At 68.4% G+C, this 17,140-nt stretch overlaps 1 protein-coding gene across 2 annotated transcripts; it reads right to left on the reverse strand.

Moving 5' to 3' along the window:
• Nucleotides 1-1,859: 1,859 nt before the first annotated feature.
• Nucleotides 1,860-15,180, reverse strand: FGFRL1 (fibroblast growth factor receptor like 1). 2 transcript variants are annotated; one of them, XM_059923786.1, is made up of 7 exons: nucleotides 15,078-15,180; nucleotides 14,413-14,507; nucleotides 5,275-5,547; nucleotides 4,047-4,127; nucleotides 3,650-3,934; nucleotides 3,225-3,578; nucleotides 1,860-3,130 (listed from the first exon to the last, which is right to left on the reverse strand). In XM_059923786.1, exons 2-7 carry the CDS (start codon nucleotides 14,489-14,491, stop codon nucleotides 2,688-2,690), a joined length of 1,515 nt encoding a protein of 504 aa, XP_059779769.1. In that variant the 5' UTR covers nucleotides 14,492-14,507; nucleotides 15,078-15,180; the 3' UTR covers nucleotides 1,860-2,687. The 2 variants fall into 2 exon arrangements, with proteins under 2 accessions (XP_059779769.1, XP_059779768.1); XM_059923785.1 differs by lacking the exon at nucleotides 15,078-15,180 and having other exon boundaries at nucleotides 14,413-14,655.
• Between the last annotated feature and the right edge of the window lie 1,960 nt (nucleotides 15,181-17,140).

The raw sequence follows: 17,140 nt of genomic DNA on the forward strand, positions 1-17,140 counted from the left end.
GCCTGGCCTTTGTGTTTGTGGAGGGGCAACTGTGGCAGGAGAAGCCAGGGTGCGGTGCCTCAGAACCCAGGAGGCGAAGTCCTGCCGCGGTGCCCCTCCTCATGCCACTCTGGGCTCCCCGGCCCTTCGGAGCCCAAAGACTCTCCACTCCGGCCTGGCCTGCCACCTGGCCCCGCCTGCCGCCTGGCCCCGCCCACTCGCGCTCCCATTGGCTCCGCCCCCGCACAACCTGGGAGACCCCAAGGGGCGCGGGGCGCCAGGGAGAGGGGAGGAAAAGGGGGTGTTGGACAGAGGGAGGGGGGCCGGTCAGTTGGAGGCCCAATGAGCAGACGTCTGTCCTGGTGGGCTTCGTGGTGGCCAGGCACCCTAACATGTCCACAGAATGACCAGCCCATCAGCAGCCCTCTCTCCTGAAGGGGCACTGGGGCATGGGCCTGGAGCCACTGGTCTCCCGAGAACCAGGACCCGGGGCCCTGATGGGCCTGTCAGGTCATTAGCCCCCAAGGCTTCCCTGGGGCAGATGATGAGGGTGGTCCTCACGTGAGCCCAGGTAGACAGCACTGTCCCTCAGGCCAAGAAGGGCACAGGGTTGGGAGTGGCAGAGTCTCCTTTGAGGTTCTGGGGGACTGTACCCTCAGGGGTGCTGGGCAGGGGGCAGCTCATGCCCTGTGACCCAAAGATGGCCCACAGCCTGAGGTCTCCCCACTGCCCAGCGTCTACCCTCTCCCCACCCTACCCCCTCAGACTGAAACCCAACCAGGCGTCGGCTGCAGCGTGTCCTGTCTGGGGAACATCTGTTCGGTCACCAGCCGCGGGCTGCCTGCAGCCCACACTGCCCCCCTGGCCGCTGCAGCCCAGCTCCCCACAGCCGGCCAGGCCCTAGGTCTCCCGCGGTGCCCACTATAGGTGGTCTCCGTCACCAGGCCACAGCTTGGTCCCTGCCCACAGAGTCAGGACCACCCCAGTGGGGCTTACCTCAGAGCTAGCCCCTGCCTCCTAAGAGATAGGAGTGGGGTCCCCCCTGGGAGGCCAAAGGATGGGGGCAGGTTGAGAAGGACAAGGGACCCCGTCCTGCACTGCATGGGGGTCCCAGTGGAGGAAGGGCAAGGGGACTGGGGACTGAGCCCTGGGAGACTAGAGCAGCGGGAGGGGACCAGCCCGGAGCTGGGGAGGAGGCGGGGGGTGGGCAGCAGCTCACTGCCCAGGCACGGAGGAGGGGAGACTCGGCCCTAGCCGTGGGCCCAGCGTCGCCTGGGCAGGATGGCAGGCACCCCGACCGGCGGGTCAGGCAGAGCCTGGGCTCGTTTCCTGAAGCGCTGCGAACCAGCGGCTCAGGCTCGCCCCTCCTGCCGACCTTCCGACATACCGCGCAGGGGGCTTCGCTAAAATCGCACCGGCTCTTTTCTTAAGATGCTCCAGAACCTCTGGGCCAGGGGCAACCCCACCCCTGCCTGCTGGTTGAGTGAGTCAGAGCCTCAGTTTCCTCATCCGGAGAGCGAGGCCACGGGTGCACACCCAGGGTGGACGGTTCCCTGCAGGCAACTGGCCCTAGCCCACCTCCCCACCAAGGCCACCCAGGGGACCCCAGAATGTGGGATGGGAGAAACACGGGCCCTGCACTGAGGGCTGGGGGGCCCCCCCCGGGCCAGATGTGCAGGACTCTGGCTGGCCAGGGAGGCGCATGCAGGTGAGTGGGGAAGAGTCCTTCGGTTCAGGGCACTGATGGCAGGACCTGGGGACCCTCAGGCCTCAGCCCCCGAGCCTAAGGCCTGGTGATGGGGCTCCTGGGAGCTCCCCCATCCATCCTATAAACAGGCACATGCTCACACACAGATGCAAACACAGGAAGAAACACCAGCTTAGAGGAAAGGATGCACATTTTCTTGTTTAACAAAATAAATTAAATATACGAAGCTTCAGCTCAAACTCTATATAAAATTACAGAGGCCTGGGGCCGCCACGGGTAGTGGGGTGATGGATGCCCGTTCCCGAGGTGGACATCCAGCGTGGCCAAAAGGCCAGGTGGGTCCTGGGCCTCAGGAGAGGCCGAGTCTCTGTGGCCCAGCCCTCCTTTCATCATTATTAATATTATTATCTTAATTTCTTAAATATAAATATCAAGGGCCCCTTCTCTCTGGCAGTGGGACGGGAGGCACCCCCAGCCAGCTCCGGCCTCTCAGGACGGGGCCTAGGACTGCTCCGCCCGACCCCCCTGCCCAGGGCACTGGTGGACTCCTGGACACCCAGGACAGGTGGTGGCAAAAATAGCCTGGGCAGGGACACAGGCGGGCAGGCGTAGGGAAGGGGGTCGGAGTTTTTGGTTTGCAAAGCCAGGGTGCCTCTCAGATCTCCTGCCAGGCCAGGGTGGGGGGGTGACCATGGCCCCCATGAAATCCTTATCACGGGGCCAAGGGATTCCTTCATGAGCTAGCCCATCGCTACATGCGCACTGCAGAGTTACAATACAGACCTTCCTGAAGGCTTCTTAGTCTGAGTGTGTGTGTGTGTGTGTGTGTGTGTGTGTGTAGTTGTGTGTGTGTGTCCAGAGGTATGTCATGCATGTGTGTGCGTCCAGGTGTGTGTGTGTCTCACGTGGGGCGTCTCTCACCACAGTCCATCCTCCTCTGTGGCCCCTGCCCCAAGCCTGCCCGGCTGGCCGGGCCCCCACAAGCCCACCCCGAGGCACCCTAGCACTGGTAGTGGATATGTTGATGCTGGTGGACCTTGCCCTCCACGTGCGAGTGCGTGTGTGAGTGCGTGTGCGTGTGCGTGTCCGTGTAGAGTTTGGGGTAAAGCTTGGGGCCGGGGGCTGAGCCCGGGCCCAGCAGGTGCTGGGGGGCCGCCGGGGGCCCGAGTTCCTCACACAGCCCCACACCGGGGCCGGCACCGAGGGTGGGGGGTGCCGGCAGGTCCTTGTCCCCGCCGCGGTCGCGGGCCGTCGCGGGCGGGCGATGTGCAGGCACCAGAGGGGCGGGCGCGGGGGCGCATGGCTTCTTCTTGGCCTGGCAGAGCCACAGGAGCACGGTGCCCAGGATGAACACGGCGCCGGCTGGGATGCCGATGACCACGGGCCACGGCAGGCTGGTGGTCGAGGACGAGGGGCCCACGGGCGGCCCTGGCGGCTTGGGGTCTGCGGGAGAAACCGAGGAGGGGGCGGGGAGGGGAGCGTCACGTGTGGGCGGGGCCCGGGTGGGGCGGGGCGGGGCAGGGCGGGGCCCACGCACCGGGCAGCACGGTCAGGAAGGCGCTGCGAAAGCTGTAGCCCATGGTGTTGGCGCCCAGGCAGATGTACATGCCCGCGTCGTCCTGGCGCGCGCGTGTGATGAGCAGCTTGTTGAGGTAGGAGCCGTCGGGCCGCGACCACACGTCACCCGTGGGCAGCACCACGAACTTCTGGCCGCCCACGTCGATGGTGGAGTTGTAGCGGCCCTCGGCGCCATACTCCACTCGCTTCAGCCACTGGATCACCGGCTTCACGTCGCTGCGCACTTTGCACTGGAAGGATGTCGTGCCTCCGAAGTCCACCGTCGTGTTCACGGGGTGCGTGCCCGTGAGGACGGGCTTGGAGCGCGTCCGCTCTGCGCAGGGACATGCGTTGGGCACAGCCCCCGGGCGCAAGCCCACCCCCACCCCTGGCCCCGGCACTCACGGATCACGTCCACCTTGTAGGTGGCGTTGATGGCGCCCGCGCGGTTCGACACGCGGCACGTGTACTTGCCGCTGTCCTCGGGGCGCAGGTTCTTCAGGCTCAGGGTCCACTTCTTCTTCCTGTGCTCACCAGCCTCCGGGCGCGTCAAGGCCTGGTCATCCTTCATCCACATGATGTCGGGCCGTGGGTGCCCACTGGCCACGCACTTGAGCCGCACGGAGCTGCCCACGGGCCGCGCAATCACCCGGCGCCTCATCTTGGAGGGCTGCGTGAAGCGGGGCCGGGCTGCGCGGGGTGGGGGGGAGCGGGCGGGGCACAGAAGTCAGCGGGCACTGGGGTGGAGGCACAGCCCCACCCCACCCCCGACCAAGATGGTGACGTCTCTCCCCGTGCTCACCCCACTGCTTGCTGGCTGGGTCTTCCTGGCCCCCGGAAGAGCCGTCGTGCCCCGGGCTCTCCCTTCCTGGACTGGTGTCGTCTGCAGAGGGGAGGGTGCATGAGAGGGGCCTCGGCAGCCCCTGTAAGACCCCAGGACTGGCTCCCAGGCCCCAGCCTCAGGCCCAGCTGGGAAAGCTCTAGAAACGCCAGCAGGAGGCCATGGGTGCACACCCACATCTCAGAATCCCAGAGACAGCTGGGCAGGAGCCGCCCACCCGGCCCACTCCCTGGGTGCAGGTGACCCCGACAGGCGTGGGTGGGACGGAGATCTGGCTCCCCCACCCTGGCTCCGGGGGGTCTGCAGGGCCTGGGGGAGGTGGGGACCAGGCCCAGCCGGCAGCTGCAGTAACCCTAGCCCACATCAAGGGGCCGAGGGCTAGGAGAGCTGACATGGCTCGCATACCGCCTGGCCATCCTCCCCTTTGAAAGGACGCTGGGGGGACACCCACGGGACTCCCATTCCACAGCCCAGAGAAGGCCTGTGAGGCCTGAGGGGGGCGGCGTGCTGAGGAATGCCCCCCCTCCCGGTGACAGCCGCGCCTCCACGGCCCAGGACCAAGGCCGGGCGCTCAGACGCCACCCCGGCACCCAGCGGAGGGGCGCGTGGGTCAGGCCCTTCCTCTGTGCTGCCAGGGAACCTGCCCCGAGGGACCCGCCCGGGAGCCCGTGGGGGAGGGCCAGGCGCCAGCGCCCGGTACCAGCGAGTGCAGGGCGTGTTGCTGGGGGCGCCGCCCGGTCCCCAAGCCGGGGCCCCAGAGGCAGAGGAGAACAGAAGGCCCTTCCTTCCCAGCGGCCCCTCTGAACTCCGAAACCTGAGCCTCAAAGTCATGGCCGACGCCAAGGCTGCCGGCCCGCCTGCCCCGCCAGGCTGCCCTTCAGTGGGACCACCACCTGGGGCCCCCATACCCAGCCCTGCCGCCCCCCCCAGCCAGCCCTGGCCCCCAGGTCAGCAGAACTTTGGGGGAGAAGGGGTCGGGAGGAAGGGGAACCCCAAGGTGAGGCGTGAGGGGGCGGGGCCCGGCCTGGGGGTGGTGCCCCGGGCTCAGAGGCGGGGAGCAGGGCGGGTCTGGTGCTGGGGGCCGTGGGCCGAGCTCATGCAGGGTGAGGGGTGGGCACACAGGGAAGGTCCGCCCGCCCGCTGACTAGGCACGCACGGCAGGCCCCGCCCTGGCACGGCCAGCACTGACCCATCACGATGAGGGTGTAGTTGACGCTCAGGCTGCCGAAGCCGTTCGTAGCCTTGCACACGTAGGCGCCAGCGTCCCCCCGCTCCACCTCCTTCACCTTCAGCCCCTGGGGCAGCACGCGGAAGCGGCTCCAGCCGCCATGGATCGTCCGGCCGTCCTTGGTCCACATGGTCAGTGGCGGCGGGTCCCCCTCCACGGGGCACTGCAGCCGCACAGTGCGGCCCAGCCGGGCCACCTGCCGCGGGACTACCTTGTCTGCCATCCTCGGGGGGCCTGTGGGGGTCAGAGGGCTCGGTCAGGGAGGAGGGGACCGGCAGGTGGTCGGTCAGGGCCAAGGCAGGCATGGGCACTGGGAGCCGGGGGAGGGCTGCCCCTGCCGGGTCCCCACCCCAGGACTCCACCCAGATACACCTACCCAGCTCCCAGACCACAGGAGGCGGCGTTCACCCAGGGCCCACCGCGCTCCCGCATGCAGGGGTGGGGGCGGGAGGGGGGAGGAGCGGCTCGCCCAGGAGGCACGTCCACAGGCGAGCGAGGGCGGCCCCCCCCACCTCGCTGCAGGCACCCCGTTTGTGTGTGTGCACGTGTGAGCGTCCCTGCGTCTGGTGGCCCACGTCTGTGCCTGCGTGTGCACGGGCTGCATCAAACCGGGTCTGTCTGCCTGGACAAGAGCCTCCCTGCTGCCAGGCAGGCCCCACCAGGTCACCAAGGCCCTGGTCACAGGGCAAGCAGCTGGGCATCCCAGCCCTGGGTGACCACTGTCTGCCGTGGGAGAAGCCTGAGTCCTGGGCTGAGGCCACGACGCCCTTCACCGGCGGGGAGAAACCCATCCCGTCCGCACCGGCCCGGGTCCACCCAGCCTCACTTTCTCTGGAGTCAAGTCCAGGGAGAAGGGGGATGACCAGGCCTAGAGGGCAGCAAGAGACGGGCCAGCTGGGGAGGACGCTGCGGACATCAGAAGGCTATGGCGCGATCTCCTGGTGGACCCTCAGGCCCCTCCCTGCCGCGCCCCCACGCCTGACGCCCTGAGCTGGGGCTGGTCTGCAGCCCCTGCACCACAGGAAGACCACGAGGGGTGGAGGGCTCTTACGTGGTCACCCACCCACGGTCCCTCCAGACCAGGAGAGGCAGCCACGGGCACCCAGCTGCCCTTCCCAGGGGCCTGGCTGGGCCCGGCTCCCAGGACTCCGCCCACCAGCCACTGGAAGGGGCACCCACCCCCCACGGCAGCCACTCCAGGCCGTGAAGGCCAGGTCCCGAGCCCTGGCCGCACGGAGGTGCCGGAGGCGCGGCTGCTCTGAGATGCTATCGCTACAGGGCCTGAGAGCGGCATGTGTTTTTAATAACCAGCTGGTGTTTCTTCAACATGCAATTGCCAGCTGGTTCTGCTGCCGCTTTGCAACCAAAGTGCTCCTGTGGGTCCCCCAGAGACTGTAGCTCCCAGGGACTCTCACAGAGCATGGGCCCCCATCGCCTCTGCCTGGGGTGTGCAGGGAGCGTAGGGGGCCATCCCCATTTGGATGGAGGGAGCTGACAGCCCAGGGCTCAGCTTCTCTGGGGCCCCAGGTGGGGAGGGGGTCCCGAGTCTCTGATTCCAGGGGACTGGGGTGTGAGAGACACAGAGACGCTGGGCACCTTCCCTCTACAGCCTCCCCCCTCCACATCCTGCCCCATTCGGGTGGCCCCACCCCCTCCATGCAGCCCCTGGACAGTGGGCCGTGCCAGAGGTGCCAGCCAGCCAGCCAGCCCTCTGGCTTCCCCTGATACCCGCCTCTCCCTAATCACTCGTCTCCAGGGCCCCCCAGGCACCTACCCAGCTCGCAGTGGGAGAGGCTTCAGGGCCCCCAGACAAGTGGACCTTCTGAGGCCCCCCAGGCCGCCCAGGGTCCGGGCCTCATTCCCAGGCAGACCCTGTCCACCACCTGTCACTGCCTGAAATTCCACCATTCACAGGGGCCTCCCAGGCTGCAGGACAAAAGGGCCCCCCCCAGCCCTTCCCGGGCTGACACCTGGGTGCAAGGATCACACACACACAAGCACAGGCACACGGACCCACACATGTCCACACAGACACACGCAATGGCCCGGAAGGCATGTGGGGAGGACGGTGCCCGCATGAGGAACAGCACCCCTCCCTGCTGGGGCTTTGCCTGTCCCAGCGGCATCGCGGGGGCACCACTGGGGGCTGGTTCAACACCCCCGACCCCCGAAGGAGCCCGCCTCAGTGGCAGAGAAAGCGCCAGCCTGACAGTGAGACCCCTCCCTCTCCCCACCCGCCAGAGGAGACCTTGTTGGGGGGCACCTACTGGGTGGTAGGGACACCACCCTCGGTCCTGCGGAGTGGAGGGACAGAGCCAAGTGACCGCCAGATGGGCCGGAAGTGTGGCCCCATGGGCCGGCCTGTGAGCAGTGAGGGGGACAAGGCAGCGCCCGTCCAGAGGCCCCGGCTGGAGCCAGCCTTATCCTAAAGCAAACAGCCCCCCTCCCCTCTGTGGCCAGCCTCACCCCTCCCCACCCCCACCTGGGCTCCGGGGGACCCAGACACGAGGCCGGGGCCCTGCCCCCCACCCCGGCCTCTGCAGAGACCCCCCAGCAGGCTCACCAGCGGGAGGCCTGGCCCCCCAGATTCCTGGGAATTTTGGCCGCCAGCACGGCTGCTGCAGCTCTATATTTAGCCTGGGAAACACAAGCCCTGTTGTTCCACCTGGACAAGGCCTCCCACCCCTCAGCCACGGGGAAACTGAGGCCTGAGCTGGAGACCCGCAGGCCCCTGGAGGGCATGTGGGTGGGGGCAGCCGACGCAGCCTTAGCGCCTTCCCCGTGAGCACCTCCTCCAGGAAGCCCCAACCCTGCACCCACCCGCAGTCGCAGCCCTAGGAAGCCGCGGGCACAGGCAGGAGGCACACGGCGCAGGCAGGGCAGACGCAGGCTGGGGCAAGGTCTCACCCCAAGAGGGGGGCTGAACGTAACGGGCAGGGAAGGTGTCGCCCCTTCCTCTCCTCCATCCTCCTTCACCCTCAGCTGTGAAAACATGGTCAGGAATGGGGGTACTGGGGGGGATGGGGGCAGCCGCTCCGAGGGCCCCACAAACCCAGCTTGGATTCCCAGCCGCCATCCAGAGCTGCTGTCACACACAGACCCTGTCACACCGACCCCCAGATGCACACCCCAACAGTGGATGCAGACTCCCCCCCACACACCCCACCTCTGAGCACTCCAGACGCCCAGGCCCACAGCCCCTCCCCCTGCCTGGCCAGGAGCACCGCTTTCCCCCGTTTAGTATAACAAGACCCGGCGGCAACCCCAGCTGATACCCCTCCTGCCCCAGGGCCCAGGGAGGCAAAGGTGCTGGCAGGGACAGAGAAGGGACCCCCAGCTGTGGCCCATCCCGTGCCCACCACCCCGTACCCCCAAGCCGTCTCCACAGGCCCTCGGGGCCGCCCCAAAGCTCAGCACCCCACACCTCACTGCCCCGCGGCCTCCGCCCAGCCTGGCGCACCTTCCCGACACCCCCTCCTCCCTCCCCGCCCCCAGGGGCACGGAGGCCTGCCCTGGCCATTGCATCTGGACCCACGCTCCCGCTCTGTTCACGGTCTGTCAGGGGCTTGGCCGTGGCAGGGGTGAGAGGGGTCCCAAGTATCGGGCTCCACCCCTCCCCACCGCCCAGGGCGTTCTGTGGGACCTGGCTTGCCGACCCCCAAGCTGCTTTCAAGAGGGGCCGGGCCAGACATCGCCCCTCTTCCAGGGCCCGTGTGCCAGAGACCAGCAGGGGCCACAGAGGCCCCGGTGGTCTCAGCCGTCGCCCCGTGAAGCCGCAAACACAGGTGAGGATGAGGGTGCATGAAGCACCGGCCGGCTCATCCGGGCAGCTCCGTCCCCCGCAAGCCCTGCGAAGCCCCAGAAATTTCCAGCCTGGAAGGAATTCTCTGGCAGGGGGCGGGGGAGGTGGGGGGCGCGTCGGGCTAACCAGCATGGGCCTGGCTGTGGGGTGAGGGCGGCCGGCCAGAAGCCACCGTCCCGCTGTGCAGGGCCAGCTCAGCAAGCGGCGTGGGGAGGGGCGCTGGGCCCTGGCTAGGGGGCCGGGAGGGGGCAGGCACCTGGCACCAGGCAGGGCAGGTAGGCACTCTCTGGGGGGTGCGGGCGCCCAAGGTGGTCCTCACAGTGAGGACCGGGCGCCGCGGGTGAGCTGGTAAGGCCGTAGGGCCAGCACCCTCCCCAAGAAGGCGAGGCCTGGGGGGGAAGGGCAGGAACGCCCCAGGGCGGGGGCACAGGTGAGGACCACCCCAGGGCTGCCACGAGGGGGGCAGGCTCAGCACACGTGCACACCCGCACTCGCACACAGGCTCCCGGTCACCAGCCGGCCCAGGGCGGCCCCCGGGGGCTGGACCCACGGGACCTGTGGCGGAACTGGTAGGACCCGCAGGACAGGTGGTTGCCCCAGAAACCAGGCCATTCTGGGCGTGGCAAAGGGACGGCCTGACCCACCGAGCAAGCCGGCTGCCCAGCCGCGCACCGGGGGGCGGGCAGACCGGGGGCCTCCGGGTCTGTCCTCTTCTCTGGAAGCCCCCAGATGGACCTTCAGTGGACCCCCAGCTTCAGGGCTCCTCCGCCTCACCCTCACCATCCCCAGGACCGACACGGGAGGCCCGGAGCATCACCCTGACGGTGCCACTGCCCTGGGGGGGACCCATGTGAACTGCCAACAGGGGGCAGTGACCGCAAAGCACCCGGGCCCTCACCAAGGGACTAAGCTGAACACCGGGCAGCCCCCGACGGGTGTCCAGATCTCACCAGGCCCATCAGACTCAACGCGGACCCACCCCGCCATCCACCCCCACCTCAGGCACATCTCTTGACCCAGACCCGCTCCCAGCTGCCAAAGGACCGAGAAGGCCCTTGTCCAGTGGGGCCTCCCACACCTGCCGGCACTGGACCGAGAGCACAGGGTAATGCGCCGCGGGGCCCAGACCACCCCAGGGGGCCCCGATCCAGGTTCCGGAGTCACCTCGGAGGTGAGACGAGGACATTTCCCTGAGCCTGGAGCCCCTGGGCGTTTAAGCAGAACCTCGAGGGGGAGGGCGATGGCTATGGCAGAAGACCCAACCACGCAGCAGCCCGGCCTGCGCGGCCCCAGGCCAGAGCCCCTCCCTCCCACCCATACCTGCTCCACGGCAGCCCATGCCCACGGCGGGCTTCTTGAGGCGAGGACTGAGGCCATGGGGCCTGAGCAGGCCAGCCCAGGCTAGGCGCCCCCAGGCCCCCGGAGGCCACGGGGCAGGCCACCTGGCCCTCAAGGCGCACATGCTGTGTCAGGCTGAGCTCCAGAGTCAGCCCCACTGTCCCCGCCGGAACCCGGACGGGCTGCTGCACGAGTGCAGAGGGCAGCCCGGAAGCCACTGGCAGCGGCCCCGGACCAGGAGAGTGCGCTCCGCAGGCCCCGGCTCCTCCGGGGCTCAGGACCGTGGGAGCCAGAGGGGGTCCCTCCTCCCCGCCTGCTGCCCCAGGCCCCTTTATTCACTCCTCAGCCACTCAACAGCGCACAGCTTGTGTAAATCTCTCATGAAATAAACTCCCCGGCAGGAAGAAAAGCAACTGTGTTTCCTGCCAAGATGGGAAACCCTGGATTTCAGCAGCCCTTAGGCTGGAGCAACTCCTGCAGTGCTTCAGGGACAGCTCCTAGGAACCCCACCCTGGGCCAGATCTCCTCAAGGGGGCCAGTCTGTGCTGGACGGGGGGTAGGCACCTACCCCACCCTCTGCCTGCCTCCAGGCCCCGCCCCCAGCCACTCAGTGGGGGCACAGGGTGTGGATGGAGGCCCCAGGACTCCTCGCCGGAGCCAGGAAGGCTGGCCACGATGTCCTGTTGGAAAAGCCCCCAGGACACCCCCTCAGCTGACCAGCCTCTCGGCCCAGCCCTTCCCCACTCAAGGCCCCTACCCCACTACACCAAGGCGCCCGTGTCCATTGGATGTCCACTCTGGCCCCGGTGAGCTGCCCACCTCTGCCCACAACATCCCCCCAGCTGGAGGTCTGTCCTTGCCTACCCTGACCGGCCCCCACCTCTCCTTCCAGGCCCCAGAGTGACGCCCATGCCTCTGCGCCCCACCACCCTCCAGTGGACCCCGGGCTGCGACCCCACCTGAGGTAGCCCAGGACAGCGGCCCCTGCTCTCCTGGGGCCCGGAGAGAAGCCAGGCTGGACTTGACCAGGAGCACCTGGTGGCCACCACTAGGAAGAGCGGGTGGCGGGCAAGGCAGGGTGGGGCCACGCTGGCGATAGTGTCCGTGGGGTCTGGGGACGGTGGCACGGGCACGCCTTCCTTCCACATGCTGACCTGCTGACGGAGGCCGTCACCTGGACGCACCAGGGCTGCAGTCACCAGGCGAGGCACAGCATGGGGCAAAGGAGGCCAACGTGGATGGCCACACAGCGGGTAGGCGGCCACAGCCCGCCTCCCCCAGCACGTCAGTGAGCCTGAGCCGCCCAGGTGATCGGAGGCTGAGGCTGCTGCTGGGGAAAACCAACACGTCCCCCGTTAGGGCTGCGGAGCCGGGCTGGAGCCGGAGGCCCACTGATCCCCCCACGATGGAGACAGAGCCTGCGGGCGGCCCAGGCTCAGCCTGGCCCAGCCAAAGGCCACTTTGTTCAGCTCCCTCCTCCCCCCAGAGGGGACAGTGATTTATTTTCCCTTCCAGGAGTGGGGCCCAAGGCAAGACGTAAATGGGGCCGCTGGCCCACATCCCCACCTCCCAGAGCCTGGGCCGGGCTCCCACAAGTCCACCTCAGCCCTGGCCGCACACTGGCCAGCGCCGCCTGCGGGGACCTAGAGGGGAGGAGGAGGCCCCCTGCAGCCTGGCCAGAGGCCGGGTCAGCCAACGCACATGCACACGCCACAGCCGCCCTGACGGCCACATGCTTCCCCAACGACTCACACGCTCCAGCAGACCCTTCCCACCACAGCCCCAAGGCAGGGCAGCCCCAAGTCCTCGCTGTCCCGCAGGAGGTAGGGCACCCGGGCACGCCGGCCAGGTCCAGGGGACAGGGAGGGACCTCCAGGACTGGCTACTCAGAGACCATCCACTGCACCATCCTCAGAGAAGTTCACACGTGGCACTTCTCAGAAAACCCTGAAATGACTTCTTCCAAAGTAATTTGTAAGAGGTATTTCTTTCGGAACCTCTCAGAGCTCTCACTGTGAGAAATAAAATGGAAATGAAGAAAGCCAAATTCTTTTTTCAAACTTGAAAAAAAAAAAAAAACAGTTTAAGACAAACCCACCAAGATTGTGAAACTTTGGGAAAAGGGGAACTTTAAAAATATGATTGGAGTCTAGAAATGTACCGATTCCAGAAATTGTGACACCACGGGGAAAACGGCTTTCAAAAAACCACCCAAACTCTCTCTGCGCTGGTTTGTCAGCCTAAAGAAGGTCCGCGCTCAGCCTGTTCACTCGCCAAGTGGGAAGGGCCTGAAACGACTCTGCCCTCCAGTCGAGGCCTGGCGGAGAAGCCAGCACAATTCAGGAAGAGCACTGCCCCCCGCACCCCCAAAACCACAGAGGCCCTTGCCCTTGGAAAGGGGCTCCCACCTCCCTACTGCCGCCAGGGCCTGCACCATGGAGCCCGAGGCCTCAGCCAAGGGGCACAGGGCAGGGTGTGGTCCCTCTGGGACCCCTCGGCGCCGAGGCAGGCCCTACCGCCCACTGCCATCCATGGCCCGCTGCCACCGGCCACTCCACCTCAGGCTCCAGCCAATGACCAGGCCAGGCCAGTGGCCTCCAGAACCTCCTTGGCCGAGTGGCCAGAGGACAGGCAGGTGCGTGGATGGGGGAGAACAAGCAGATAAAAGAGCAATCAGAGTCCAGGCCGCTGGCCACTGGCGGAGGGGGGGCCCTGCTGGGCATGACCTGAGTGTCCGCAGTACCCTGGCCACTGCCCGTCCTGGCCACGCCTGGGCAGCCCCCACCCTCAAGCCAGCCAGCCAGTCCCTGGCAGGACAGGCGGGGCGGGGGGGGGGGGTGGGTACCGTGGCATGAGGCCCACCTGGGCCGCCGCCCGCCACCCCACACCCGAACGTGGCCATATAAGGCCGGGTTGGTCTCAGTGCGCCCGCTGGGCAGCAGCGGCGGCGGGGGAGGGGTGCGAAGCCGCAGAGGGCTGGTAGACAGGGCAAGGACGATCCTGAGTGGTCAACACGCCCAAAGGGCTGGCCTGGCCGCAGGTCCCGCCTAGCTGAGAAAGGCCAGCACTGAGCATGGCGGTGGGAGTCTGCGGGCACGCATCACCCATCAGCCAAGGACGCCCCTTGCTGGGGCTGGTTGCAGGGGCAGGGGTCCCTCCGGAGGCATCTGGGCCTGCCCGCTTGCACAGCAGGTGTGTGAGCCCACGTCCAGGCCCTGGTGTGGTGCACGCCGAGAGACGTAGTGTGTAGCGGGGAGTAGGTGGTCTCAGGGTCTGCCTTAAGACAGGCCCCTACCCTCCACCATGCAGTGACCCCATGCACTGGGCACTCATAGTCTCCCAGCCCCCACCCTGTACCTTCCTAGAGATGGGCAGGCATAGGGCACAGGGCTGGGTCATTAGTCCCAGAGGCCAAGAATGTCCCCACTGTCCCCACACCCAACCCTGGCCACCAGGGGGGTCTCTGCAGGTTCCCAGGGGCCTAATTGGGTCCAATGTGGCCAAACAGCCCATCACGCAAGAATCCACCGTGAGCAGCTGCCCGCAACTGCAGGGATGTGTGTGTGGATGTGTGCGTGTGTCCTGAGGGGAACTGGGGCCAGAGCCCACCCTGCCAGCAAGCGTGGGGCCCCACGGATGAGCTGTGGGTGCCCTGAGGGTGAGGGGTAACCCTGTGGGAGAGCTGGAGGGACCTCATGGGTGAGATGGGGATGCCCCATAGGTGAGGGGTGCCCCACAGGTAGCTGGGGAGCCACGTGGGTGAGGGGGGCCCGCGGGTGAGCTGGAGGGTCCCATGGGTGCACTGGGGCGCCCCGCGGGTGAAGGGCGGGCAGAGCGGGGCCAGCAGGGGCGGGGCGCAGGCACACGCGCCAGGCGGGCACTGTGGCAGGGTTCAGGGCCGGAGGGAAAGGGGCGGCGCTGGCGGAGGCCGGGGCGCCGGGCTGGGCGCCAGCACTCACCTCGGGCGGCGGTGGCCGGCGGGAGGGCCCCCAGCAGCAGCGGCAGCAGCAGCAGCACCAACGCGGGGCTCGGCGTCATCTCGGCCAGTGCGGACCTGGGGTGCATTCAGAGGCCGGTCACTGCGTGGGGGTGGGGGTCGCCCCGCCCCCCGCCTTGGGCCCCGGAGCCGCCCGCACCCCAGCCCTGGATCGCGGGGACCGGGGTGCGGGCCGCCCCGCCTTCCCTGCCGCGCTCCGGGCGGAGGAAGCGGCGGCGGGGGAACCGTGGTTATCAAAGGCAGACAAAGGGTTTACACTAATTACCGACCTCCCCCGCCCCCCCTCCAAACACCGTCTGGATTCCTGGCTCTTGTAACTCGGGCCCTGCCCGCGGGACACACAACACCGGCGGCCCCGCAGATAATCGCCTGCGCCATTAGCGGACAAATTTGCGTTGGGGGGGGGCCCACGTGGGGTTCAGGGGCGGGGGCGGGGCACTGGCAGGACCTCGGGCCAGGCGGGAGCGGCGGCGGCGCGTGCCGGTGCCGGCGGCTCCCCACCGCAGAGCGGGAACCCGGACGCTCTCAGCCCGGGCCCCCGCCCCCAGCCCCGGCCCCGGCCCCCGGCCCTCCCGAGTCGGCCCGCCCAGTCTGCCCCGGGGATCGCGGGCGCGCGGAGGGGCTCACCTCGGCGGAGCTCGCGGGCGGCGGGGCTCAGGGCCGGGCCCGCGGGGCGCGCTGCGCGGTCATCGCCGCCCCGGGCGCCGCACCCCGCCGCCCCGCGCCCCCGGGCCCGGCCTCGGGACGGGGCGGCGCTACCTGGGCGCGGGCGGCTCGGGTCGGGGCCGGGGCGGGGGCCGTGGGCTGGGGCCGGGGACGGGGCGGGCGGCGGGGTCGGTCCGGGGGCCGGGGCCGGGGTCCCGGGGCGGCGGGGCGAGGGGCCCGGGGCGCCGCGCCGCGAGGCGTCCTTCCCTGCGGGGCTTTGTCAACTCTCCTGGAGCGAGCGCCGAGCCCGCCGCGCGCCCCGCCCCGACACAACTTCCTGCCAATCGGCGCGCCGAGGCCGCCGCGTCCCGCCCCCTTGTCCCGCCCATCTCCCCGCCCCTCTCCCCGCCCCGCGCCCGAACTTTCCGCCAATCGGCGTGCGCGCCCGCCCCGCCCGCCTGGCTCCCCGCCTTAACCCTCGCGGTGCGGGCGGCCCGCGGGCGGGTCGGCTCCCCGGGGCACGACCCCGCCCCCGTCCCGCCCCGCCCCGGTCGGCCCCTGGCCCAGCCACGCCCCCGCACGGCCCGCCCCTAGCCCCGCCCCCAGCCTGTTCCCACCCTCCCCAGCCAGGTCCAACACACCGCGCCCCCTCACGGCCATCCGCCTAGCCCCGCCCAGGCCCAGCCCAGCTTTGCGCACCTCCAGGTCCCGCGGCGCCCACCTCACAGCTGCACCCGTTGGCGCCCGTGTCTGAGCACACAACTTCAGGCCACCAACACCCCGCGCACCTCCAGAGCTGGCCCTGATCGAGCCCCAGCTGGGCCGTCAGGGCCCCGAGATCTGAGCCCCCGGATGTCGTTGGGAGCGGAGGGGAGATCCAAGACCCCGCTCTGGCCCCAAGAGACTCCAGGGAGGGCCAAGTCGCAGGTGATGTGGGGTACTGAGGTCCTGTGCAGATGAAGAAACGCAGGCACAGAGAAGTCAGGTAATTTACCCAAGATTTCCCAGGCAGCACTTTCCCAGGCATGCCCAGGACTGGAAGCGCGCGCTGCGGAGTCCAGCTCTCCCGCGGATCTCCCTCCACGCTGCCCCACTGCCCTTCCCTTCCCTGTTCAGCAACGTGCACACACTGGCTCCCGTGCCTCCCCTATTTCCATCCATCAGGGTCTCCCTGAGCAACCCCCATCCTCTCTGGCCTGTATCAGTGGGTCAGGCTCCCCTGGCTTCCGCTCCACTGTCACATCTCTGGAACGGAGAATCATCATTTAAAACACAGCCTTGACACGTCTCTGGCTCCCCAGTGCCCTCAACACATACCCCACCACCCTTGAGGCCCTCGATGCCTGGGTCCTGTCCAGCTCCCACCCCCGCCCCCTGCACCCCTCCCTCCATCCCCTCTGGGCCTTTGCCCATGCTATTCCCTCGGGAGCCCTGCCTGGAACAGCCTCTCTCCTCTCGGGAGCTCCCTCTCCCAGGAAGCCTTCCAGCGAACACTGGAACTGGAGAGGCCTTGCAGGTCCGAATCTCCAGGGCAGAGGAGAGCTGGGTGAGGGGGTGTGAGCCATCAGGGTTTGGGGCCCGGCGAGACCCAGGCTGCGCACCTCTTCCAAGCCAGTGAGAAGGCGGTTCCCAAATCCTGTCTCTGGGCCAGGGTGGGCACCTCGTGGGAGGGTGGTGGTGAGCCAGGCCCGCCCCCCATCCTGCCTGCACGCGGGGTGAAGGCCCAGACGTTGACAGACCCGAGTAGCCCTCCTGCGCTTGGAGTCAGGCCCCGCAGCGAGAAGGAAGCCAGGAGGGCGGGTTCAGTGCCCACCTAAGGACGGTGCCAGCGGCGCTGGGGGGTCACAGACAGGTGCTCTGGGACAAAACGGGCATCCAGGGCTAGTGGCGGGCTGCGCGGGCAGGGTTATGAGGAGGCGCCACCGGGGCGTGAAGAGCTGCGACAGGTGGGCGGCTGCCAGGGGCAGCGGTGCGAAAGGTGGCTCTGAAGCGGGGGGGGGGGGGGGGGGGGGTCGGAAACAGGAAGCGGGCCGAGGGCGAGGCGG

This window comes from Balaenoptera ricei, chromosome 5 (genome assembly GCF_028023285.1).
Source record: "Balaenoptera ricei isolate mBalRic1 chromosome 5, mBalRic1.hap2, whole genome shotgun sequence".
Taxonomy (NCBI): domain Eukaryota; kingdom Metazoa; phylum Chordata; class Mammalia; order Artiodactyla; family Balaenopteridae; genus Balaenoptera; species Balaenoptera ricei.

What these genes read in the sequence shown, in the direction of transcription:
- FGFRL1 (XM_059923785.1), bottom strand. Translation starts at nt 14,518, where the DNA reads ATGCACCCCAGGTCCGCACTGGCCGAGATGACGCCGAGCCCCGCGTTG. An exon ending in GCCGGCCACCGCCGCCCGAG is followed by an intron (nt 5,548 to 14,412) that starts GTGAGTGCTGGC and finishes TGACCCCCACAG; the next exon opens with GCCCCCCGAGGATGGCAGAC. An exon ending in CTACAAGGTGGACGTGATCC is followed by an intron (nt 3,579 to 3,649) that starts GTGAGTGCCGGG and finishes GTCCCTGCGCAG; the next exon opens with AGCGGACGCGCTCCAAGCCC.